This window comes from Ascidiella aspersa, chromosome 8 (assembly GCF_963924565.1).
Source record: "Ascidiella aspersa chromosome 8, kaAscAspe10.2, whole genome shotgun sequence".
Lineage (NCBI taxonomy): Eukaryota > Metazoa > Chordata > Ascidiacea > Phlebobranchia > Ascidiidae > Ascidiella > Ascidiella aspersa.
The window spans coordinates 6,594,829-6,622,393 of NC_139454.1; the positions used below are offsets into that span (position 1 = coordinate 6,594,829).

General features: G+C 38.1%; 2 protein-coding genes across 2 annotated transcripts; both read left to right on the forward strand.

Annotated features, from left to right (window-relative positions):
• The first annotated feature begins 2,707 nt into the window (after positions 1 to 2,707).
• On the forward strand, positions 2,708 to 25,666 carry LOC146135553 (uncharacterized). Its single transcript, XM_083395198.1, has 15 exons — positions 2,708 to 2,859; positions 3,835 to 3,968; positions 10,646 to 10,744; positions 13,485 to 13,647; positions 14,272 to 14,462; positions 14,840 to 14,939; positions 15,686 to 15,831; positions 16,449 to 16,537; positions 17,234 to 17,341; positions 19,076 to 19,317; positions 20,294 to 20,461; positions 20,993 to 21,099; positions 22,021 to 22,140; positions 23,157 to 23,331; positions 24,058 to 25,666. The coding sequence occupies exons 1-15, from the start codon at positions 2,772 to 2,774 to the stop codon at positions 24,108 to 24,110; spliced, it is 1,983 nt and encodes a 660-aa protein (XP_083251324.1). The 5' UTR covers positions 2,708 to 2,771; the 3' UTR covers positions 24,111 to 25,666.
• A 185-nt stretch (positions 25,667 to 25,851) lies between these two features.
• Positions 25,852 to 27,041, forward strand: LOC146135554 (uncharacterized). The gene is given in 2 exon segments (XM_083395199.1): positions 25,852 to 26,105; positions 26,107 to 27,041. Coding segments are annotated over 2 exon segments (822 nt in total). The 5' UTR covers positions 25,852 to 25,902; the 3' UTR covers positions 26,726 to 27,041.
• The last annotated feature ends 524 nt before the right edge of the window (positions 27,042 to 27,565 follow it).

Sequence of the window (27,565 nt, forward strand, 5' to 3'; positions counted from 1 at the left end):
ATTTACGTTCATTTACTTCCATTCTTAATTCCTCCCCAAGCCAGTATTCCTGTAAAGTTAGGTATAGTGACACAAATGAAACTAAATTCTAAAAAGCTAGCTTTTTTAAATTGGTCTGTGGCCCACCTAAAATGTTTCCATGGCCCACTGGTTGAGAACCGCTGGATTCGGCGATTGTAAAGTTACTGTATTGTTGTTCTGTTAAAAATGCGACGCGACATATGAAAGTTGTTTAGTGTGCGGTAAAAAAAACTGTTTGTTGCAGTTGTTTAACGAACGTCCAATGATATAGTGAATTGAAAGAAAGAGGTGTGTGTGCTAAAAAGAAGTTATTCGCCACACACCGCAGGTCGTAGTTATAAACACAACGCCCACCAGCAAAACGTTTAATAAATAAAAAATATTAAACTTGATCAGCAATTGGGCCATGGCCGTGTAACGCAATAGGTTTTCAAGCAAGTTATTTATTGTTTATTGCTGGTTAATATACGGATGAACATTACTGGAATCGGTGGTCAGCAGTCACAAAGTATAAAGCGGTTTGGGATTTCCAGAACGTGCTTGCCATGTATCGACAAATATTTCAGAAAGGCATTCTTGCGTTCCCAGCGCTGTAATAAAAATCCAACTGGGAAAGTTTGTTGTGATTTGGTTGTAACAAATATATCTTGTAGCGCTAGTAGATGGCGACGATGACTTGTAATTGAAGCAAATATTATGTCGGCTTTTAAGACTTTCGACCGATTCTGATTATCTTTATGGAATCCAAAACCATTGGCAGCAGGTTTCTGCTTGTCGATCACTGTTCCGCTGACGCGTATGTTAACAAAAAACTTGAAGTTTAAAAACCAGAGAAAAACCAGGATCAGACGTTTTTTTAAAAAGGAATGGATAGTTTTCTTCTGACAGCCTGATGTTTTTGTTTTTAAACTTTTTTACTTAAACCTATACTGATTCCTTAATTTTGTGACCTTTTTATTAATTTTATTATTATTTTGCTTTGTATATTATGTATTTCACTTTACTTAAAGGAACTGACGATGCCAGTATAGGCGAAATATATATTCCTTTTTAAAAAAAATGTCTGATCCTGATTTTACTCTGGTTTTTAAACTTTGAATTTTATTGATTAGCCTAATACGGCATTTTTCGGGTAAGAAAGTTAGTGGTTCGAAACTTTAGCGCTTTGTATATAAAGCTGTTTTTCTGCGTAATTATGAAATAATGTTCGTTATTAATAACTGTCATTATTCCCTATGACTTAAAGTAATTAGTTTTCCAATTTTAAATGCTTAATTATTTTTTTACGAATTTGCCTATGTTGTCCATATATCTTCATTTGAAGGTTTAAACTGGGTAACAGTTTTTCGCAAGAATATAGCACAGGTGTTGGTGACTTAAAAACGTACACGTAGGTTATATTCATTTCAACCTTGGCTCTCCTAAATTAAACGTATTTGGGAAAGCATGATGCAGTTCATTACTGATACTACCGATGCGCACCCAATAACCCCAATTTAAAATACTCTTTTTAAAACACTGCCGCAAAAACCTTCATTAAATTTTGCCCTGTATACAGCAATCCTTGTATACACAAAGCGTTTCGCTCAGTGGTGGTCCACGCGCCTAATTTTCCCCTTAGTATTTCGGCGAACCCTTTCCGTTTCCACAGCTAGGGCCGCATTTCTTCTGGCAAACTTCGATCGCCTGCCGTTGCGTTTCGGCCCAGCGTTGAGCGTCTGCCTAGAAAAAAGACGCAAGTAAGTCGAATTAGGGCGGAACTAGTCTACATAAGCGCGGTCTCCTCGGAGGACCGTCAGGCTCCTGTTTTTAACAATGCCCGTGCTAATTTGTTCAACCCTCAATTGCTATCTTTTAATACTAGACTTCGCTATAGTTCGCCCTATGGCAAACGCTTAATCTTCTCCGATCGCCGTTAGTTAAGTTAATTTTTAAGCAAATTTTTTTTAAACTGCGCTATTTCCAATTTTTGAAAATGCGCTATTCCCGTTCTAAGTTGTCCCAACCCTTAATTATTTTCATTTAAAAACTAGGCTCCATTGTAGTCAGTTTGCCTTATGGCCGACGTTTTATCTCGTAAGGTGGTCGCTCTTAAAATGGTTAGATTAATTTTTAGTTTTGGCTTTGTGCAATTTCAGCCACCTATTCACTGTTTATTTACCATTACGAAAAAGCACACTACTTTTTCAGCTATGTCTCTGCGCGTTTCGGTCACAATCAAAAAGCACTTTAGGCTCTTTTAATCATGATCTTGTGTATCTTTTCAACCTGATTTTTGTTTTACTTCGACGCTTCCGTGACCGTTTTTTACCCCTTTTTTTAATTTACTCAGACCCTCGAAAAACGCCAGGCTCAGCATTAGTAAAAAATCACTTTTATCTCGGCATAAAAAGTAGTCGGTTCCCACCCGACCAACCCGTGAGGTTTTCACGTCTCCCTAAAGAAAGAAAAAGGCAGGAGTCCCATCCGGCCAAAGAGATGTAATCAGGGCGAAGAATGGTGACTCGAACCGAGACGTTTGAGCCACGCATTTTCAGCGGTCGGTTGTATGCCGATCAAATACAATACGGCACCGAACGTAGCGAGTTTAGCGCATAATTTGAAAGCAAGGGTGTTTGCTTTTTATTATAGCAAACCACTACAAATCGTGTTTTTGCAGTTGCTAGTTTTTCGCCCGATCTTACACCGTTGTGTCGTTTTGCTTTCAGCATATGTAAGTTAGATATTTTCGCGTTAAGAAATCGAAAACAATGAAATCACGAGAACGATGTTTGCTATTGGTCGCAATAGAAGTGATTTTCGCGGGTGCTGCAATTCCAGCTCAACTCGTCACCACAGGTAAGTTTGTTTTTCTTTACTTATTTTATTATTATGTTGTTTTTAATTATAGTCGTATAGGATGTATATCACTGTTGCCTATATATGCTACTTTGTTTAGCCAATGTAGTCCCAGGTAATACCCACAGTGTAAAAAATACATTTGTATCGTTTTTTTTACTCTTGCGAATTAAGATTGTGTTTCAGTTTTCCATTTAAGTTTGATTTGTTTTGTTGCGTGCGACTATTTTTCAAATTAAAATATTTTTTCTAAAATACAAAAGTGTTGCATGTTTTTGCCCCTACTTTAAAGTTTCACAATTTACTTAAAAGTCTATATTAATAGCGATGTTACTTTGGGCAGGCCGTAATATTTTACAAACTGTGATTGTTGGTATCACATAAAATAACCATTGGTAAACCTATTACACTACAACAGGGGTTCTTAAACTTTTTTCGACGCGGACCCCTTTTTTTTTGTTTCGTTGCGACCACAGTATAGGCAAGAAATTTTTAACGTCATAAATTGACGTCACAATCAAATAGACTTTCAGAAATATGCTGATGATTTAATTAAAATGGAGTCTAAATACATTCAGTGCTAAAACGTTTTATTCTTCATTAAACTGTTTTATTTTTTTGAAAAATTAATTACTTCTTAAATATACACTAATAGTTCAATTGGCCTTCATGGACCCCTTAAAATTATTTCACGGACCCCCAAGGGGTCCATGGACCCCAGTTCAAGAACCCCCGCACTACAACTTAGTAAAGTTTGTGAGACGGCCTGCCTGAAACAAATTCAAACGACAATGGGTATGGCTTTTTTTAGCCAAAAAACAAACGAACCAATAAAATTCACTAAAAAAATGTCGACCTTGTCGCCAAAGCAGCATTTCTCGCGGACTTACTGCTGTTTAGCCACGACTACAAACTTGTATGCAAATGTTTACAACTTTACAACTACCTCTTTGTAAGTGATCGTATTCTGTGTAGGACCGAGCGCTGTCAATTGTTCCCAGTCGTTGGAGCACGCCAGCGTGAAAGCCTACTTTGATTGGCCCTTTAAGCTCGACTGCGATGAATTGCGAGATCTGTGGACCTTCAACACAACGCTTGATTCCGCCAAGGTTAGTTGCCCTTTGTGTCAAGGAGTTGTGCTTTGTCGACAAGCGACCCTTTTCGTATTCATACGCGCAATATTGAAATTATACATACAATACTTTTTGGGTTTTATTAATAGAGTTTTTTGAACTGACGGACTCTCATTAATTTCTTAAAACATATGAATAATTGTTTGAAAATAAAAATATCGTATCCACGTAAGATACTGCATTACTGCATACATATTCGTAATTCGAAAGTCAAAATATAAGTAAACGTTTATGTCAATTCGAAGCGCGTTTACAGGAAGAATTCACTGGTCATCATATTTTTACTTTTTTTCTAAACAAGAATTTGAGTACCGTAATAGGAAATTTCAAGAATTTTGAGTGGAATTTTGAACTATTCCCAACTACTAAAAGCCTTAGTGACGGGGTTTAATTGCTTAAAATGTCGTTTTTGTTCGTCACTCACTTAACCAATGTTTTCTGGAAAAACTTCAACTATATAGGTGTGCAGGAAATACACTTTGAGTGACAGGCATATCCCATATTTACTCCTGTAGTTCAACATAATGGGAAGGATGTCTTCCAGCAACACAAAATTGTACTTATTAAATTTAAAAAATGTTGACGCAATACACTTAGACCTCCTCCCGGGTCCCTAGGACCCGCTGATGCCAGTTTAAAAAAACATTTCTTATGCAGGGATTGAGCTTCATAAAGTTAAGAAAATTTATATGTTAATAACAAATACAGTACAGTTCGACTGACAATTCCGATAGGTGTGAGCTTTTTGCCATTTCTGTGACTGTCGGCCACAGATGAACTACAAGATCACAAGTGAGATGAAAGCATTTGTTTTACTGCACCATCTGAGGAACCTAAACAGTACATGGTGACAGGGGACTTTTACATTCAAGACACGTATTGTTGGGAAAACACAACAAAACAACGATATCTAACTCAGAATAATCAATAATACCATAACATTAAGACCAATGACCTAATAAAACCAAATTCGCAGTAATAACCATGACTTAATAAGAATAAAATCGTCTGAATATGATCTAAACATGTGTGAATAAGTTATAAATTTATCGTAATAAGGACTAAATAGATAAAACAAAAAGGGCGAATGGTAGGGGTTAGAAATTGGGTTAGGGTTAAACATATTTGGGGAGTTAGTGATATAGGGTTGGGGGTGAGGTTGGGTAAAAGGTTATATAGGCCTGATTCTGACCCGTTTTTTCCGGTGGATTTGGGACCTATTTCGATTTAGACGATTTTTATAACTATTTAGTCCTAATTTGGTCTTATTCCGAACTGTGTTTTTTTTCGACGTTGATATTATTCTTATTTCGGTCTTATTGGTGGAGTTTTGTCACCCTACTGTGTTTTGTCGGAGAACGTAAACAAACAATGGCAGTATTTGTCCGAAATGAACTGTATCGTCATTTGCGCAAGGGCCTCTTAAACAGGATGCGCGTGGCTAGTTTTTGTCCTCAACCCTCAGCCAATCAGCGCTCGGCTAGGTCGTCACGTGCTTTCAAATCCTCCCGATCACGTGACTCCGCTTTGTTTTTGAACCAAAACAAAACAAAGCAGAAGCGATATAACAAAGCGAGGATGCCTGCAGAGCCGGCGTCTTGCTGCATTCACAAGACAGGAAGGACGACCGCTTAAGAACTGTGATCAATTTATTAATTATCGGCCCCTTGCTTGGAAAGGATCGATCCCTCACGTATCCAACACCGCCTCCATTGTGTTCAGGTGCCGTAAAAAACTCGCCCGGGACTCCTAATAATCCGCTAGGGTTGGCGGGGCAAATTGCTGTGACAATTGTTAAGATAAAGGGTGGGGCATTTTTTTTTTCGGAATTCTTGAATTGCTATTTTTATGAATATACTGTTGCTACCAGGCATTGTTTCAATTGTAAAACTGTTGTTCCGGCAAAATTGTTAGTGCCAACGTTTTGACCACCTGTTCGGCCATCTTTTTCAGGGCAATATAATTGCAACTATAGGCGATAAAATATATATAAATAAATTCTAGGCAAACAATAAACTACTATTTTTTACTTCTTTGATAAGCTTTTTGACCTGAGTGCAATGAATCAATAAATATTTTTCCACAATGTGCACAGTTTATCTACATTGTTTAAATTTCGTTTATTGTATCATCAAAGTATACCACTGTGATAAATCTTTTGGTGGTACAGATTGGGAGGCATACATTAGAGTCGAAACACCGATTTTTGTTTAATACAGTTTCGTTTAACTCTGAAATAAAGACCTCGAATTGAATTTCAAATAAAAACAGGGGGTTGTTTTGAATTTGCGATACTGGTTTGGTTTATTTGCTAGTTTTTAGTAAATACATTTACTACTCTTCCCTGTTTTGTCCATGAAACGATTTGAAATTACATTTTTAAACTTTGTACATACGTTTTGCAAAAATATATTTTATTATAGTCGTTTTCAAAAACGTACGTTATTTACGACCGGTACTGAAAATATTCCCGCCAAAATAATTTCGTTTCTCGAGGATCGTCCAACCAATCAATCTCTGGCATTCTACCTTTCCAGTTCCCGCCTTTTTTATATATTTTGGAGAACCGAAACTGTTGGATGTGGTCTGCGTCTGTCTTGTTGGACCGACCAGTTTCAGTCTAGACAAACTATATGTGAGTGTCTTGAAATTATGGATTTGCAATGGATAGTGCGTATTTAAGTCTAAAATGCTTGCGTGTATTCCTATTGGTAATACAGATACCCTTATTTTTCAAAATTAGAAAATTCGCGGCACACTTGACAATCTCTAGAGGCTTACTGGTGTGCCGTGCCACACAGTTTGGGAATCACTGGTCTAGATAAAAGTTCTTTGGGCGCTTTTGTCGTTTTTCCGCACTTTTAGCTGTTTACGTTGTGTCGAGTTGATGTGTGTTTTTCCAGTTTCGTTTATTGTGACATTCTAGTGTTTTACCTACGTAAAAATCTTGTAGGAGTGCCGCAATCTGTTCATCATTTCTTTAGGCTACCATCAAACGTTGAGAACCACTGGCCTACGTTAAAGTTCCCCGGTTGTAAACAGTTGGAGCTTTTGTTGTTTAACCTCACTTTTAACTTGCACAAGCGTGGACGCCATTAACTTTGTGTCAAACGGGCCAAAGTTGTACGTGACGACCCAGCAGAGCAGACAGGCCTAATCGAAACTTGAAACTGAGGCGCCTTTGGAAGCAGCCGTCGGCTTTTTACGTCGCCCCCCGCAAACCTCACGACGTCGCGAAGGTGACACGACCTCTGTATGCTGGCAAAAGGGAAGTCTGCGGTTTTAGCCGACACTTTCGATTCGAGCTCCTGCCGTGGCTGTTCATCTGTCCCGCGCATTTGCCCCTTTCTTTTTTTCGTTCAATCTGGATGCTACCGATGCTCTCGTTGCGCAGCTGATATGTAATTTATCTTTAAACGGTCAAACTGCTTCATCTGGGGATCAACCTACTTCATCTAGTCCAGTGGTACTCAACCTTTCTTCTTTCGTGGCTCATTTTCGTTGCACAAAAATTCTGCGGCCCAATAAATGTTTAGGAAAAAAACAACTATAAACTAGGTTTAGAACAAAAAACAGCAGAAAGTGTTTCAAAACAGATTATTTCTTAAACCGTTCACTAGCTGCTGAGCAATAAATTTACATTCCTTCTCAATTCCTCCCCAATCCATTATTCCTCTAAGATTAAGTATAGTGACACAAATGAAACTAAATTCTTTAGTAAATCTAGCTTTTTTAAATTGGTCTGTGGCCCACTCAAAATGTTTTCATGGCCCACCAGTGAGCCATGGCCCACTGGTTAAGAACCGCTGATCTAGTCACACTACTTGCCAGTGTCTCCTGTCTCTTTAACAGATCACATTTTGCTTGATCCTTAAGCACCAAACACACATCATTACATTTGCCCTTTTCTTTGTTTAATCTCGACGTATGCTACCGATGTCGTTGCTGATGTTCTTGGTAAAGTTAGAGAAATACAATTCAGAGGTTGTTTACCTGCATCCCGTCAACCTACTTCATCTCTAGTCACAGCACTACCAGTACCAAGTATAATGTTTTTTGCCCTTTAACGGATCACATTTTGTATTCGCTCTTCCCATAGATATCCTGCATCTAGGAAGGCTACTACCGGTTACAGTAGGTGGGGGGTCCGCAGTCTTTTACTGCTTGCCAGGGCAATGTTTTCCGCTAGTTAGATCTACAAACTAACTAGTGTCTTCTGTCTCTTCAACGGACTACACTTTGCCTTTAAACTGGAATTTGCTCAGCCCATAGACGGAGTTATCTTCTGCATCTAGTAAAGGCTAGTAACTGCCGGTTATAGTTGGGTTTTCCTCTCTCTTTTACTGGTTGCCAGGGCAATATTTTCTCTAGTTAGATCTACAAACTAACTAGTGTCTTCTGTCTCTTCAACGGACTACACTTTGCCTTTAAATTGGAATTCGCTCAGCCCATAGACGGAGTTATCTTCTGCATCTAGTAAAGGCTAGTAACTGCCGGCTATAGTTGGGTTTTCCTCTCTCTTTTACTGGTTGCCAGGGCAATATTTTTCTCTAGTTAGATCTACAATCTTGTGTCTTCTGTCTCTTCAACGGACTACACTTTGCCTTTAAACTGGTATTCGCTCGGCCCGTAGACTGGGTTATATTTTGTATCTAATAAAGGCTATAGCAATTGCCGTTTGCAGTGGCTCGTTTTCCTTTGTCTTATACTGATAGTCAGGTCAGGCAATCATTTTTCTCTAGTTAGATCCACCAAATACTGGCAACCAGGAGTTTCTTGAGCTTGTATCAAGGGCTACTCACACCGCATATGGGCAGGACTAATGTCCGATACTCGTGTTTTGTTTTGTGACCGATACCCGAATTAAGGAACCTCTACTACCGATCTGATACCAAATGAAATCATTGGTGGGGTTGAGAATCAAAAGTAATGAAATTAAAACGTGGAAACGTAGTACGTTTCAGGTTGTTAAGCGACATTGAACAACTTTTTTACCTTGTTTTTTGATATGCTACTTCAGTAAGATGCCTCTTGCCCCCCTTTGGAATTTCAAATTGCGCTTATTGTTATTGTTTAAAAGTGCAATATGTATGTTGATATCATAGGTAATAAAGTTAAATCATGTGTATGTATTCATGGAAAAATAACGAGCGCATTAGTAACCAAATTTTAGCGCTTCGCTAATGCACCGATTTTAAAAAGCTGCAAAATCCTATATGGAACGATAGACCGACCGATTTTGCAAACCTAACTTGCATGCAATTTTGGCATTATAGCTGTAAGCTAACCCTGTGTGTTGTAGATTAATATTATTCAGATATCGATGCAAATGCAGTTGGGCGGTAATGGGTTTACTTGCCTATCAAAAGGTCACGGGGTTGACCGCGTTGTTTACCTAAATAGACTAATAGCCAGCGTGTCCCACTCAAATCGACTTTGAATTGATTTTAAATCTAGTAGTTTTTTTACTTTGTGAATAATTTGTTTTCAGGGCTCTGTACGGCCGCTAAGTTGTTTACCGCTTCGTTGTGTTTGACTTGTTATTTCCAGGAAAATATTTTTAATGGTCGAATATCGATTTGTTTACCGTTGGTCGGCAGACCGGTTAATCCCTCTTTAATGATCTCTATTAGTTAATTTGGCAAGATATTATATTATTGACACTAAATCGAATAACACAATTAAATGACCAGTTGAACAGCTACAAATGAACATCTATTATTCAATGAAACATATGTACACACACATGAGTGTTAACAACTGAGATCTAGCCCTTCTGAATGGCTTTCAGTGTACAGTTATAATGCTAGGATAAAATTGTTGATATTATTTTGTCGCCAGTTTGAGAAGTAGCAGGTCATAATAGTGAATCGAAAACATTTTGTTAAATGACTATCGTCGGACAATTATCATTTGAAAAATTGGAGTAAAATAATGGTTAAGGTGGCGATTTTATGTTGGCACACGCGTATTTTTTCTTTCGCGAAATGTTTCGCGTTAAATATGTTTTTTTATTCAAATACTGCCTGACGAATAGCTTGCCAAAGAGGGCATTTATATGACCTTTATTGGGTTTGTTGTTGTTTTTCTTGCAGCGTTCGGGTTTTTTACCATTGCTTGGTAGTCTGAAGCAGGGTATTGTTGCTTCATTCACTTGAAAAGTAAGGCTTTTGTTTCAATTAGATGCAAATTGGTCCTCGAGATTCTGAGTAAAACTGAAACAGCATAATGAGCATATGCCCGGGCCGAACGTTGTGCAGCAAATCAGATTTCGGGGCAGAATTTGCTATGCGACTGCGGCATATTGCAGTTTTATGCCCCATTAAAATATACTTTTGGTCCAATTTGTTTCTATATTGTTAAAATTGCGTAAAAAAGATAGAAATGATGTTTTCGATCAAAACGTTTAATGCCTCTTTAAACGTCAGTTGTTTTTTTAAATAGATGATATCCTTGTTTGACTTAGCCTACAGCATTTATAACTTTTTGGTATGGTTTGCCCAAATTATAGGATTTAGTTTTGAAATGTGAGTTATTTTATTTCCTGATCATTTTCCAGACTCCAGGGTTTTCATTAAACGGGTATTTGGGTAAGCGCAAATTATTATTTTTTTAATTTATTTTACAACGAAGTTTCTGTACACTTTTTTCAGTGTTACGTGGAGGGCCACAACACCCTTATGTCGCCTTCAGAAGAAGCAATCACTCTGACGTCATCAGATCCCGGCCTGGTCCGTTACTCCCTTTATCTGGTGAGTATAGTTTGCTTTTGGTAGGTCTTCTTGCTTTAAGGACAAGGCGGCAATGCGAACGGACAAGGGTTAACCTCAACCACAAATAGCATAAAGCTGTTTTTATTGAATGCTGCCAGCTGTATTATCTTTAAGGTGTGAACTTTGCGCGACACCCCCGGAATTTCTGACCACTAGATTTTCTTCTCGCTCACTTATTCATGCGATAAACCAAAAGTGTGTCAACATTAAAAAAGTACAAAACCACATACAAGCTAAGTATAATGAATGTATATTTTTTCGTATTTCGGTAAACGTGTTTACTCATTTTACTAGTTTACAAGATTTTTGATTTATGCCAACTTGGCATTAAACAACCACGCCGAAAACAAACATATGCTCAGTATATAAATGGCCAGAGAAAGCACTGGTTGCCAAAACTCTTTCACGTGTAACTTATGCAGCCCAAATACCTTAAGAATCACTTTACGAATTTTATTTTAAAACCGTACTCTCGCCCTACACACATAGCGTTTTGTTTCGGCAAAAAAAACATTTTGACATCTATTATTTACGAAGTCCGTTAGATCGACTCTAACCACCATGCGTCACTTGAAAAGTGCTTTGCCACCGCATACACCATCGCTGTAGCTTGCACTCTAAGTTAAAATCGTCTTTGACATTGCGCGTGGACAAAAGTCAGTGGTGTGTTCAGTGTCCATACAATGCGTCGAACTAGTAGAAATCAATAAAGGCATAAAAAAACAAGCCTTCGTTTTTTTTTTACCTATAGATAAACAAATATATACTAAACATACAATAGTGCCTAATAACTTGGATGAATTTTTTGAGTTCAAGTTTGAATGCGTGTTTAATGAAATTCCATTTTTTTTAAAGTCTTTTGTTTTTCTTTGCTAAAAATGATTTAAGCCGATCGAGTACATCAAACATTCCTACAAACATCTGAAAACGGGCGTAAACACAAAAAGCAATGTTTGGAACCTATATCTTGACCTTGCGTTTCGATGGCAAAGCTATTTTTGCGAACTGGGCAAATTTCCTTGAAAATTGGCTCGTCTGCAAACCAGTACATTCTTACAAGAAAACTGGCGTCTTGCTATTATGGTAACAGACATTCTGAAAGTAGGAGAGTTCGTGACAGGAACGCGTGCGCCATTGACATCAGTAGATTTAAACATTTTAACTTGTTTTTAGCACGGTAAGAACTCCCATTACGCTTTCTTAAAACTAATGGATCTGATCCGATACTGAAGTCTTTATCAGTGTACGGGAATGTATTAATAACACAAAGGCTTGCACAAGTGGATTTATATCTTAATTCGAATGAATGCTAAACAATGTTAATAATACAAAAACAACATCAGTGTAAGGTAAACATTATCGCCAAACACATACAAGTAGTACTTAACAAGGCGAGCTCCTACTGTGACATGGTAACTGCTGTTAACGACAACCACAATGTCAAGGCACCATGTGCTAAGTGACCTTTGACCGTTTAACCGCAATTAATAGAATGTTTACACAACTAAATAGCTCATAAAGCACTTACATCAAAATGTGCTTTAACAAACTCACTGTTAATCTTAACACTTTCCACTAAACAATACAGTCAAACATGAATCACTCTTCCCATGAGGCTATAGCAATCAGAAAAAAATAGCTTTATCAATTCTTTCACCAATAGTGTGCATTAAAGTCTCGCATGCTTGCCTTTATGTCTGCTGTTTATGTAACATAAATTGATTTTTGTAATGCTACAAAAGGTTCCGCGTCACACATCGAAATCTTTCGGGCTTAGTAATGTGCAATAGGAATGTCCGATACTTGATATTCTGTTCCGATACCCGATACCCGATATTTTGGACGCAAAATATCGCGATCCGATCCAAAACCGAATGACGTCATTGCTATGTTCCAACAAGCGAAATAGCTGAAATCGAAACATTGAAAAGCCCTTTTTTTCAGGTTTTTCACCAAAGTTTGCTTTCGGGTTAAGAGTTTAACTCTATTTACCTCCAGTTGTTAAAAAAAATACCGATCAATTTACCTTTTATGTTTGAATCGCTGCGTTTAATCTCAAATCATGGCTAAAACACCTGTATTAATTTGATATCGGATCGGCCCCGATACTGCCTTAGTATCGGACGAGTACCGATACTCACACTTGGCATCGGGTATCGGCTTCGATATTTCATTATATCGGACGTCCCTAGTGTGCAGCGTCGCACAGGTTGAGTGCCACCGATTTAAACAGAGACCCGTCGTTTCTCTGTTGTTGCCTAAACGCGGCGGTCACAATAGGCGGAGATTGTTCTCAAAAGTGTCTAGTCAGACAGATTCAACTTGTTGTTGGGGCTCCTTCGTAGAGTTGCTGGAAAAATAAAGCACTGAGATTGGCAAGGCCTCGTGTTCCTTTTGTGCACAACGACCTTTGCACGACACAGTTTTTTGCAAAATAGAGTTTTTTTTATTGTGGCGCTTTACATATTTTGTTCTTGCATCGATGATACCTTGTGTCAACATTTGTTTTTGTTTCATATAAACAACACGTTAAGCACAACACACTTTGCAATAACAATGCTCAGGTTAAGCGAGGTTAACTTACATTTACTTGCAAAAACCGTAAATACACGCACTTATATGACCAAATATTTGCTAATAATGTAAATAACCAAAAGCTGCATTGCAATATGGTCTGATTTAAAAGTATTACAATATGGTACGATTTAAATTTTGGCAGACTTCGGGGACCGTTTGCTTATCGCAAAACGTCACCGTAACAGTGACATCACTGCCAAATGTGAACTGCACAAGTGACGTCAAACAGAGTCTGGCGGATGACGTCAACGTCCAGTACCTTAAAGTTAGCACCAAAAACACAATCGACGCCTACTGTTACCCCGGTAAGTTTTAAGTTATGGTTTTATGGTTGGTTGGATTGTTGAATGGTTGGATGGTATACAGGTTGGATGGTGGGATGGTTCGATGGTCGGGTGGTGGAATGGTTGGATGGGGGAATGGTTGGATGGTGGAATGGTTGGATGGTGGAATGGTTGGATGGTGGCATGGTTGAATGGTTGGATGTCGGCATGGTGAGATGGTTAAATGGTTGGGTGGTGGAATGGTTGGATGGGGGAATGGTTGGATGGTTGGATGGTGGCATGGTGAAATGGTTGGATAGTTGGATGGTGGAATGGTTGGATAGTTGGATGGTGGAATGGTAGGTTGGTTGTATGGTGGCATGGTTGGATGGTGGAATATTTGAATGGTTAGATGGTGAATTAGTTGGATGGATAGCTATTTGACTGGATGGTTGTGTGTTGGGAGTATTGGCTGGTTTGTTGGTTGGCTGCTGGGATGGTTGGCTGGTGGAATTGTGGATTGATTTGATGGTTGGTGGTTAGATGGTTAAACGGTTGTTGGATGGTCGATTGTTTGAACTGTGGTGATGGTGGGAAAATTAGCGATTTAGGTTTTGTTAAAATTAAGCTGACGGTTAATGAAAAATAACCAACTTTATTATTTAGTTCCCGGAAGCGGAATTTTACCTCCGGCTGTATCCCGGGATCAGTACGAAGTAAAATGGGTGAAGACCTCAAGAAAACGCTCGGGTGGTGTCGACAATAAACCGTGCAAAAACGTGGTGGACATTTACAACCGCTACGATATCAACGTGATTGGTGATAAAAAACACCTCAACTATCCAAATATGTTCTATGTGAGTAAGCTTGCAATATAGTTATATGAAAAAAAAATGTTTTTATAAAGCTAAATAAACAGCTTAAAAAACCCTAAACGCTAATTAGTTCGGAACATTCATTTTGTGTTTTAAATAAATACCGTTTGCACAACGGATTGATTAAAACATTTCCATTTATTTTGAAACTAATTTTTTTTAAATAAAAAAATATACATATTTTTTAAATTGAAAATTGTTGTCTTATGTTCATGTTTCTGAGGAAATAGAGAGAGTAGAAGAAAAATTGTTTTTTGATAATTTTTTTCAAATTATTGCGAAGCCGCGATTTACCAAAGCGAACACAAAGGGCAGGCATAAGCAAGCATACCATAAATAATTGGAACATTAATTTTCAGGTTCCGTCCACTAGCTTTCTGTTTCCTGGCATATACACCTGTGCTTTGACATACGGGGCTCAAACCGCCTACATCGCCCACTACTCCGTTTGCGTAAAAGGTAACAGTCTAGTTTTTTTAGTTTAATCTGCCCTGACCTAAATTGACGGTTCGTTAGTCAATTACTCTAACACTGAAAGATCCCAGAAATTATTGCCAACAAACAATATATACCCTTTTTATTATTTCTAGTTAAAAATACTGGATGGAAAATCGGCAAAATAGGTATATCTTGCTTTAAAATAGTTTTATACATGCGTTAGGTCAGGATGACCGAACACCATAATGTTGTTGATTAAATGATTTAAAAAATGCAACAATGTGTTTCATTATAAAAATGATCTCGCTAAAAGGTTTGTTTCATTGTATAGTGCAGTGACTGCCAACCCTATTTGCGCTACTGCCCCTTACAAAAGTTATATGAAGTTCGAGGCAACCTTTCTAGTATTTTCGTCCGTCGGTTTACTGTTACGTCACAATATACGAGATTGAACCAACACAAATTAACTATACACCAGGTTAAAGAACCTTCATTTATTGCAACTCTAGTCATCCACAAAATATGTTTCAAGAGACTCGCTAAAAGGGCAAAACTTGGGATCCATAGGAATATGAAATATCTCTCGGCACCCTTAAGCATTGCAAATGGCACCTATTCTGGGAAGCACTGCTATAGTGACCTTCCAATCCGATGTATTTCTATCTGCAAGAACAGAAAAAGAAACTCTTACCAAACGACAGCCGGATGATTTTTAGTTTCGAAGGCTCCTAAACCGGACTTTCACGATTTTTTGCTTGCATTCAAAGAAAAGGAAGACCAGTTCTTCAAACCGGACGTTAACTGTGAAAAGGAGATTCTCTTCTTCGACAACACGAACGTCCCAATTTCGTGCGACAGCCGAAAAGACATCAATAAACTGGGCGACGGCAACCTGAGCGTCGAATGGTTCAAGGTGCGGTACGAAATAACCCGACAAACATAGAATTGCCGCGTCGTTCTCATCACATATATTTGCGCCGACATTTTTCTGAAAATTGACTTGAAATAGATGAAAACTGCGCTCTTCGCTTGAAATAGATGAAAAGTTATTAACCGACGTTTAGGTAGCAGATACCAGCTGGCATAATAGCAGGGCAAATGTTTTAAACGAGAAGACGTTGGCTAACTTATATACTGTATATATGCCGGTTAAATAAAAATATAACCATAAAGGTAGACCAGCCTGTTATACAATCCAACATACAATTTTCCACTTTAAACGGTAAATTTTTAATAAAAAACGAATTTAAAATCTTACATAGATAAATATATAAAGTTATGTGCTTTGTTAGTTGAAATGAACCAACAGGCTGTAATCGATGTCAAACATATCTCTTAGCGGCAAATTTTCTTTGTTAGGCAAAGCTAAATTTTTTTCTACAGCACAATCTCTTAAAAACTTAGTTGTAACAGGTTGGATTTCTAACTAGTTTTTGGGAGGAGATGAGCAGTCAAACTGTGTTCTGTTTTCTCACATTCATTTACGTAGCTTTTGTAAGTAACATTTTGTTTACTTTTTTCTCATTTTAGGGCGGCGAAGACAGCAGCAATGTAATTTGTCGTAACTCCCTGCCAAATTTGGTGACCCCGACTGCCGATAGTCCCATCTCGTGTGGACTGTAAGTATTGCTGTAACGCATTTGGTTGTAAAGAATTCGCTTCAACTTACCTTTTATCAGTGGTTCTTAACCTTTTGTCTTGCTGGACCCCTTCCAAAGCACCAAACAATTCTCGCACCTCTTTCAAATCACCAAACAATTCTCACACCCCCTCTAGACTTGCCTAAATAATAAAACTATTCTTATTTTATTTTTATACGAGTTACTCATAACACAGTAACACAATAGCAAAACGTGAGCTTGTTTTTCATTTAACTGAGTGAAGAAATAAATTACAGTAATACGATTTATGTGTTTGATTCAGCAACCCCAGCACCCCTTGTTAAGAAACCCTGCCTGTAAAAGCTTACTTGAATATAAGACAAGGTTGGTCCACTCAAATAACACGCTTCGGCAGCGAGCAATACATTTGTTTCGCGCGTCGCATAGTAATCTAACGAAGTTGTTTAGCTTGTATATCACGTAAATAAATAACAAACGGCTTTTACACACAAATAAAACTATTATACCTATTGGCAAGATCCACGTAAATTCGTCTACACGTAAATGCGTCTACACGTAATGCGTCTACACGTAATGCGTCTACACGTAATGCGTCTACACGTTATGCATCTACACGCACGTAATGCGTCTACACGTAATGCGCACCTAACATAAGCATGGAAGTATAGCAGAAAACATTGAATTTCTGTTCAGGCGCGAATTTGTGAATGAGGACCCGCCCTGCTTTGATTACGTGCCTGAAGATGACCAGATCAAGCAGAAAGAAGAAGACAAGACGTTTAAAGTCTTTCTTAACTTTAGGTTGGTACGTTTGTCTACCAAAATAGGCGATATCAACCCCCCCTCCACCCTAAAAAACAATTACGTATAGCATTTAGTTAGATTGTACAAAATAACGATTTGCATTGACTCACCTAGGGTTTTGTTGGTTTTCAATGACCTAAAACGAAACTTATGGAGTTATATTTGTCTGCGACTTACAGAAATCAAATTTTAGGAGTTTATTTTAGTTATTTACAATTTGTATTATTGGGAGGGTTTGAATTAGTTCAGAGAAATATATTATGTATCAATTTTCACTGTTTTAACATGATCAAGCAGAAGGAAAAAGACAAGACATTTAAAGTCTTTCTCAACTTTAGGTTAGTTGGCCTACCAGGCATAGTATGTACTGGAAATAAGTTCCCCTGATACTTATCTTCGCATATAGGCAGGTGTTGAACGATAAAAAGCAGAGTTTTTGCGTCGTTGCCCTTATCGCTTTTATGTTGAACGTTGTGTAGCGCATTTTTGCATCCTTTTTGTGTCGTTTTACGTTGCGTGGTGTTTGGCGTGGTTTTGTTCCATTCCCTGATGTAAGCATTCTGGATAGGTAGCCGAAACTTCGGCAAACAAATAAATACCAGAATAACCTAATTTTAGAAACACTATATACGGATTTGTTCATAAGTTTAATGATGAAAATAACGGCCCAAATAGACGTTAAAAGCGACATGCTTTATTTTCAAACGTTTTCGGCAATATCACTGATGATGGCATGAGCATTTGCCGAAACGTTTGAAAATAAAGCATGTCGCTTTTAACGTCTATTTGGGCCGTTATTTTCACCATTAAACTTAATTTTAGTATATTTAGGTTAGTATGGCTGTCTGCCATAATAGACCCTCCACCCTAAAAAGCAATTACGTGTAACATTCTAGTCGATTGTACAAAAATACCGATTTGCATTGACTCATCTATAGGTTTTCATTTGAGCTTTAATGACATACACCGAAAGTTGAAAATGTAAGTATGTTTGTACTGCGACATAAGAGAAATGAAATTCCGGGATTTAAGTAATTAACACAGTATATTATCCGTGGGAGGGTTTGAAGGTGTCCTTACAACATATCTTTTAAGGCTGATAATAAAAGTTATGCTAGTTGGGAGAATATTTTTCTTATTGAGTTGTATAACAGACCTTATGACTGCTTGTGTACAGTAAGTGTAGTTGATATGACCGAACTGATTGTTAGAGTTATTGTTGTTCAGTCAATTTTAATTTTCGCTGTTTTACACATTAAAACGGTCTGCCGGACCATAAGTAGTCCGCAATTTAATAAAGTTTGAGGACCACTGATATAATTAAAACACGAAATTTTTTGTCAAAATATAAACTGCAAAATAGGAACTGCAATAATGATCAAGCTCTTCTGGAAATTGTAATTTGTCAACCTATTCAAATCGCCTTCGTCAGGGTGAATGACACTGAACGTAGTACAATAAATGAAAAAATACTAAGAAAAATACGAGCAACCACAAGATAAGAAAACAATTAGCGATAACGTAAAGCCTCTAGTCTACCAGAAGAGTTGTTTTTAATTATTATCACTAAGCCCGGTAACAACAGTTTATATATGAACTGCAATTTTGTCAATCCTCTTTTGACACGTTTCAAACTTATTTCTATTAGTCACGAAAGCCGGCCCCCAAACCTCAGTTACTTAGTTGAAAAAAATCTTTCCCAATTATACTGACCGGTTCCACTTTTTACAGAGCCATCAAGAAGGCGCAGGCCGGCAACTACACGGTCCGCGTTACGATCAACGGGAAAACGTCCGAGGCAAAGACCATAAAGCTGGTGTTCGACAACACGAAGGAACTGGAGGAGCGGGTCCGGACACTTGTGATCGTGCTGGCGTGTTTTATCGTTTTCATGCTGGCCGCCGCCATGGTCTGGTACTACTGGCTCCAGCTCAAACTCTTCTACCGGCGCCATTTCGGCAAATACGATCGAGGTTGGTTCACAATTTGCTTTTTGTGTGTTTTTTTATTTACTTAATTTTTATGAAAAACATTTCAGTTTTTATGTTGTTGCTTGTTACCAACATGTTTTATTGCATTGGTTTGTTTACTGAATGTGTCTTTTGGCAGTGTTGTATATCAGTCATTTTATAATGACTCAAGTCCCAATCAAACCAAATCAAGTCATAATTTAAGCAAGCCAACTTCGAGTCACGTCTTTGTCATAAGAAAACGTAACATATAAGCAAATTGTTTTAGGTGCTAAAATTATGATAAATATGAGCTTAATTTCATAAAAAATTGATTTATGAAAAACATTTTATTTTATACCCAGTCCATTTTTCAAAAGACTTAAGTCAAATCAAGTCATTTGAAAACAGTGACTTAATGCACTTAAGTTAAGTCATTGACTTAAGCCAGTGCTTTTCAACCTTTTTTCGCGGCGACCCAAATATTAAGCGTAAGTTTCACAAGGCTTTGGCGACCCAGTTGTTTTTTCTTGTAAGCAAAATAAAAACTAGCTTCTTGCGAGCGAACAAAAAATATGCATTAGCATAAAGAATTTCGAATTTTAAAAAATATTATAAGACATTATTTGTATTGCTTCCTTAATTTTCTTGATTGAGAAATTTTGTTCAAAACCAATCTCAATAAACATATAAACTACTGCGGTCAGCGACCCAACCAAATCAAACAGCGACCCAATTTTAGGTCGCGTTTTCACCCATAGGTTGAGAAGCACTGACTAAAGCCGTTACAACACTGTTCTTTGGCGACATATATCTTAAAGTCTTTACAAACGACTTTAATTATATCATGAAATTCTTAAGAATGTTTAATAGCTGTATTTGTCTACTTTAAAAGCTACAAAATAGACGGAACTATACTGTTGGACAAATTGCACTTTAGAGATCGATTTATAATACATTACGCATAATTTAAATCAGCGTCCGTTTATTTCCGTGGCAGACGACAAAAGGTACGCTATGGTGCTGTCGTACGCCTTCTCCGACAACACTTCGGACAGCGAGCGTAAAATGGTCGGCGAGATAATGGAGTGGACCAAGGCGAAGGCGGTCGAAATGTACGGAGAGTCGTCCTACTTCGACAAGTGGGAGGACGGAGTCGAAATGGGATGTAAGTGGCGATTGAGCATGTGCGATACTTAGCATCTTGTTCAGATGTAAAGTAACACCCATACAATCTTTTACCTAACGAGCAATAAAAACTGAAACATTTTACTGACTATGTGCCAGTCCCGTAGCAGCTATGTGCTGAAAACATTAAGTAAACTGTCCTTAACCATACAAAAAACGCGCTCCTGAATTGTTATCGTGATTATAAGCCAAAAAATTAAAGATTTTTGAATCAACAGCGTTAAAACCATGTACTTCTGTTAGGGCTTTTCAACGTTTAACCCCCTCGTCATTATACTCAAATTAAGGCGGTTTGCGTGTTTCTGTTTTTTAATAAGAGTTGGTATTTTAGCAAGACTTCTACTGCACATATTTCACATATATATATTTCTTTTAAACTATTTAAGCAATCGCACAATCTCGCAAAACACAGTTCGGTTTTGCTCTCGACGGACATAGCTCCACACCAGCATGTTCTTTCGCACTCCTCTACCTAGCTGACTGTAAAATAACCGCTTTATTCTGTTCTCAGTTTCGGTGGAGACCCTTCTGCGCGACCTGCAGAGAAGTCATCGCATGGTGGTCGTTCTAACCGAGGAATACGTCAACGATAAGCGGATGCTCTTCGAAGCGCAGCAGGTAAATGTGACGTCACTGCTGGTGACGAAAGGGTTGTACCGATTTGCCGATTGCCGTAAAATGCCTATAAATCTGGTTGTAGACGTGCAATGAAATCGGTCGCCTTAAACTTGAGGTTCTTTACCTGTAGTGCTGTTACACGTACAACTATTCCTATGCGCAAAAACTATATAGTCAAGTTTTATGAAGCTTTTAGGTCAATTACGCGAGTGTAAGATTGCTTTATTTGCTCATATTCTTATTTTGTTGTAATGGCACGATACCTTAAATCTACACTCACAACTATCGCTGAGAGCAAGGCTTTTTGATTCATATTTAAGCTTTTCAAATTTAGCATAAAATGGTTTAATATTAAGTAAATAGCCACTGATACGAGGCTATATAAAGCGGTTAAGAACCATTGCACCAAGTGAAACAGGGGTGTATTTTTTGCACCAATTACCCTAAAATAGTTTTAGTGAAGTAAAATAAAAGTTTGGATTAAAAAAAAAAAGTTTGGACTGCCATTATTCGACAAGGTTTTACATCATACCATTAGACTTACAAATATAAATAGGCGTTTAACTGAGTATTGCTCACCCAGCAGTTTTATTATAAATAATCGAAGTTTCGGCGCCATATCCATTGTTATAATAAAACTGCTGGATGAGCACTACTCGGTTTTACATTATGCCTAGCAGTAACAGTGTATTTCATAAGTAGGCGTGCTGTGGCCATATATGACTATAAAATGCTAGTATTATGCTTCAAGCGTTAGACATTCAGTATTTTGCAAAATACGGTTTAAAACCTAAATTTACGCCAAAGTGTTGCAACGTCGACGCGAAACCTTCACGAAACAAACCATAACACTACTGTGCGGCATGCATCATGGTCTTTTATGCTTTATTCACTTTTCTAAGAACCGTAATTTCGTCGCAGGGCTTCATCAACATGAAAGAAAACCAGATGAAGGTGATTTTCATTCGCACGCCTGGAGTCAAAAGAGCACTCAAGCGTAACAACTGCGATTACGCACGTGACCTGAAGGAGGCCATCAAGGTAAGATTAAAAATTCCATTTTCATTTAAGTCGTTTTGTTGCGCAGTTGCATTTGTTTAGGGCTAGGCAGTGGTCTCCAACTTTAATTAAACTGATATCCGCATTTACATGCGACCCCAGTTTGTTTTTAGATAACTAATGCTTGAACTAAATAACACAAGCGATTGATTGTGCTTGAATTATACCCAGGTCCAGGTTATTTCGTTTGAATATACTCATTGCACTCGTTTAAATCCCGTACGCAATAAAATAGAACTAAAACTGCAGATATTGGTAAGTGACTGCGACCCCATAAAATGTTTAGGCGACCCCACATGTGGTCGCGACCCATAGGTAGGAGACCGCTGTATTAAGGGATAACAAAAATTACACAGTACTCATGGGAGTCACAAAAATCATCATTGTTACCGATTATAACCCAATTTTCTAAAATATTAAACGCTTTGCTTACAGACGGTGATGAAAAAAGGCGTTTATTCAATGTGTCCGGTCCGACATGACAGTTTTTTTTTTCAATGTGGTAAAAAATTAAACCTTTTTTTTGCAATATTGAAATGAAAGGTGTAATTTCAAATAATACGGTTTGCACTCCGCAGCAGTTTGCACAACCACTCGACTCGGCTAGGCATACTTTGTCGAGTTCGAGTACATGGGTCAAACTCGTCACACCACCTATAATGCTAATCTTTATCAAGCTTACAACACCGACACCAACTCGTATGTTCTACTCGACTCGGCTAGGCCTACTCGTTTCGAGTTCGAGTACAACAGTCAAACTCGTCGCACCACCTATAATGCTAATCTTTATAATCTTTATCAAGCTTACAACACCAACACCAACTCGTATGTTCTACTCGACTCGGCTAGGCCTACTCGTTTCGAGTTCGAGTACGCGGGTCGAACTCGTCGCACCGCCTTTAGAGCTTTTTTTTTAAGATTCCAGCACCGAAACCAACTCGTATTTTCTACTCGTCTCACTTAAATTAACCCACGATGCTATTTCCTACTCGTTCCAGGCGTGCCGAGTAGTGGACTGGCGCCCGAAGACTTCGAAAAAACGCTTCCAGGATGATATCGAGTACGCCCTGCCCAAACTGAACCGACCCAGTATTCGGTCGGGCAACTCCGACGCCCACCAGCTCACCAACGGGAATTCCCCCTCGTACGCGAACGGCGCGCTTACAAATTCGGGTAAGAGTTTGGACGAGTAAAAAACGAGGCTTCCAGTTATTTCTTCCAGATTATTAGACCTAAATGGTCAGAATCAGGCCTATACAGTGTGTAGGCTACTTGTCATCTTACTGTTTGGAAAACGCATGCTCAGCTGTAAAGCATTTCGAGAACCAACCATGGAATTGTACGCACTAAGTATCAATGTTGGGTTATTTGAACGGAATTTAACTGAGCGACCATGACAACGAAAATAGCTTAGCGACGTTTCGCATTTTAACCTGTTCGACATAAACTATAGTTTAACTACATTACATCCCTTAAACCTATTTTATTTGGGACCTGGGAATGGGTAAAGGAATTTCAAACAAGCAAAAAGTTAGGTTAATTACAGCAAATTATGCACACGATTTACGTTAATCTGAACTTACAGACCATTTCTCAATGCTGGAATTTGCCAAATTCTGTGACGTACAAATGCAATAATGTATTTTAGCAAAAAGTTTTTTTGAAAAACCTAGCACTGAATGTGTGATAGTGGAAATCACTCAGGCCGTTGCAAAATAAATGTCGACCTCAGTTCGACCTCAATTAATAAGGTATACTGACGATGCATTTGCTGGCGAAATATATATATATCTTTTAACATTCATGTGTCTGATCTAAATTACTAGCTTTGCTCGAGTATTCTGTTATTATGTACTAAATACTAAATAATAATGCATTACACTTTGTTTTATTTTGTAGCTTCTGAAGAAGACATGCGCTTTTACGCAAGCCCGGCTGAGAACCACGTGTGACGTCACTGCCAGGCAAAATGACGCTCTTGTGACGTCATTGATTCACCGAGGGTTCGATCCCAAAACCTGTACAAACTAAACTTCCAACTAACCGGCCGATTGGAAGCTCTTAACAGCGTTACAACTAAGGAACTGGGCCGACTGAATTTCTCTCGCAAACTTTCAGAGGTTGCGGGATCGATTCCCGGCAAGGACTCAGCTGTGCGCTTATACCAATCGGCGTAGAGCTTAATCACAAGAATATCTCCTTCCTGGTGCTTATGAGTTATGTACTATTACGGTTCCTCGCACTATCTTACCTAGTTTGGTTCGAAGGAAAGTAAATCTTGGTTCAAAGAAAAGTAAACTCTTCAACGAGCGCGAGAAATATTTGCTAGGGCAAAGCGGGCTCTGAAAAACCTTTTTTTTTGCTGATCAGTTTGCTTGTTTCCTTGCACGTAAAACATTCTCCACCTCCAATAAGGACTGAAGTAAAAAACGGAAAAAAAATTGTTAACCTATAAGGCACTGTTAGCTCTTTCTGTTGACTACGCATATCAGAGTCTTTGGCCCGAAAACAAAAAAGAAACACGCAATTTTATTGCAAATCCATTTATTTTGTTATCCATCTTCGTTCCATCTTATTTTCTGTAAATTATTTGTTTTAGGGGGGTTTAGAGGGATAAAGGCCATTAGCTTGCCGTCTAGAACACCGCCTTGTGAAATTACCACAAATAACTTATACTCATGAAAATCGGCACACGCGAATACACACGCCTCTTGAATATAGAAATCGACGCCTTTTTCGACGAAAAGATTCCAGTGTTTTTTTATCGCCTTGTGTTCAATTCTGTTTGTGGTTCGATTTTGTCCGGGAAGTTATATTTCATTCTGATTTGTGAAACGACGAACAAGCCACTGGTCTATTGTAGAATGGTACACTTGCACAGCACAATCTTAGAGACCAATACTATACCCAGGGAGAAATTGCAAATTTGTTCCAACGTTGTAAATGACCTTCATTTCGTTTAGTGGGGAAAGTCCTTTTGTTCGTAATATACAATGACCTGATGCGTTTATGTGGAAAAACAGAGTAATTAATTTTGGGTAGCTTTAGTAGGACTATACTTGGTTTGCGCATCACACAAAGGCTTTTTGCACGTTTAAATCGAACATGCTGTCCGTTATGATAGTGCATAATGATTGAAGGCTGTAGTAAGAATATCAAAGCCCATACAGAAGTGTAAGTAGCATTTTGAACGTTTTGAATAGCGCCTTAGTTGATAATATATAAGAGTTATTCGAAACGTTCAAAATGATACCTACTTCTGTATATAGGCTTTGATATTCTTAATATGTTTATAATAGTGATATTTAAGTACCTAATATGACCATAACGCTGTAAGGTTAATATCGTTGTTAAAAAAGCTGCCTATGGACTTACCTTATAACGAGTTGCTTTTTGGTACCTACAAATTTGCATTTTTTTGTAAATATGCCTTAATGTTTGTTCCATTGCCGCACTGTATTGCGTGGACTGTCCGTACACTTTTGCCGCTTAACCATTGCTGATGAAATTTGCAGAGTTTTTTTTTTCTTTTTGGCTGAAAATTGTCATTGTTTGGTTTTCGTTTGAGCGCAATACATCATTTAAAAATGTCCCATTTTGCTGCCCAACATTAGTACCTCATAATATAGGTAGCGAGTGTAAATAACCACAAACCGTCCCTCTGATAAACCTTATGGCATCTCTTTGATTTTTACGTATATTTATATGAAATAAAAAAAAATTGTTCAGTTAGAATTCTTAAAAATGCCTGGAAAAACATCTGTGGCTGAACAAGCAGATTATCGTGAACATATGCCTGGAAGAATATATGTGGTCGAACAAACAGATAATCGTAAACACAAGGAATTTACCAAAGAAGATCATCATTGCTTCATTTGCGATGCACTAGGACATTGGGCTAGGGACTGCCCAGAGAATGAAGACCGGGACTAACTGGTCACTTTGAACTGGTCACTTTGCACGTGACTGCGACAGCGAACCAGGAGATTCAGTTGACAGAAGAAGAAGAAATGATTATTGTTTTCGCTGCGGCCAGGCTGGTCACATGGCTCGCAATTGTGAATCTGATCAAAATACTTGTTACAACTGCCATAAAGAAGGACATTTGGCTCGCAATTGCCCAGAAGAAAATGAATGCTACCGATGTGGCAAGTCGGGGCATATTGCCCGTCACTGCACAGAAGATTTTGAGCAAGGAAGTGAAAGTAGATACTCCAGGCTGGATATTGGCACCAAGGAGTGTTATATTTGTGGCAGTACTGATCACATTCAGGCTAACTGTCCAGATGCTACATGCTACAGATGTCACAAAGACGGCCATATTGCCCGCGACTGTCCCAGTAACAACGACGACTATGTGTACAACAACAAAGGAAGCGGGCGACGCCAGGAAGCTATAGTAATGATGAAGCAGAGGATGATGAGGAGACGACAGATGCTGTTGACAATGTGGAAGAATCTTAGGGCAACTGCTTACTACCTGGCTCTGTCCTCTCATGCTTGTGAGCAGTGGCAGTTTGTGCAAGTCAACGTGTGTGTGTGGACCATGAATAACGAATTCCTATAATTTGCTAAAACCCGCCGCTGGGAAGAGAGACGCATATAACAGAGTTAGAAAAACCACTTTTGATTTTAGTGTGGAGGATTTGCTCTGTAGTAACAATTTGTGGTCCTGGTGCAAATGGACAATGTGGAATTTTAAGAACACGTGAATACATTTTCGATTACAGATTATAAAGTTGTGAAGTAGGATTTTAAATATATTTGTACCGTTCCTGTAATTTAAATTACATAAATGATGGTATATTGGTAAAAAAACTTGCGTCAATAAAATTGGTGTTATATATAAAAACGCTTACGGGTATGATTTCGCTGCACATAGTTCCTAGGTTGGTATTGCGTTGCTCGGATCAATTGTGATTTGTGCGTTATTAGCTTTCTATAACTTTTTATGTTGGTAGATATTCTGTGTTTATTACCAATAAACTGCTCGGTTGAAGCAAGCTCTTCGTTAAAATCTGTTTTACAAACTATTTGGCGTGTATGTTATGGTAAACGTTTAAATAAATCTAGCAAAGAATACAAAAAAAAAAAAATGGGTGTATTTGGTGAATCACACAGATGTCCGTAATAAATTAAAATAAAAACAAAATATTATTTTCTACCAAAGCATAATTTTGTTAACGAACTGATATTTAAAGCGCATTGTAAAAACTATATAAATACTCAACTACTAAAATTTGAAGACCACCAGTTTTTAAGGTGTTACTGAAACCTCATACCTAGTTGTAATGTTATACAGTATAATGTAAAGCTTGTCGGGAGTTTTCGACTACTTCGTGAAAAACTATAGTTCAACCAGTGGTGAAAGTCAGCCAGAATGTTTCGGCGTTTCGGTTAAAGAATT

Coding starts and splice junctions, on each gene's coding strand:
- LOC146135553 (XM_083395198.1), top strand. CDS start 2,772: ATGAAATCACGAGAACGATGTTTGCTATTGGTCGCAATAGAAGTGATT. Junction 16,538..17,233: donor AGTCCCATCTCGTGTGGACT/GTAAGTATTGCT, acceptor ATTTCTGTTCAG/GCGCGAATTTGTGAATGAGG. Junction 23,332..24,057: donor CGGCGCGCTTACAAATTCGG/GTAAGAGTTTGG, acceptor TTTATTTTGTAG/CTTCTGAAGAAGACATGCGC.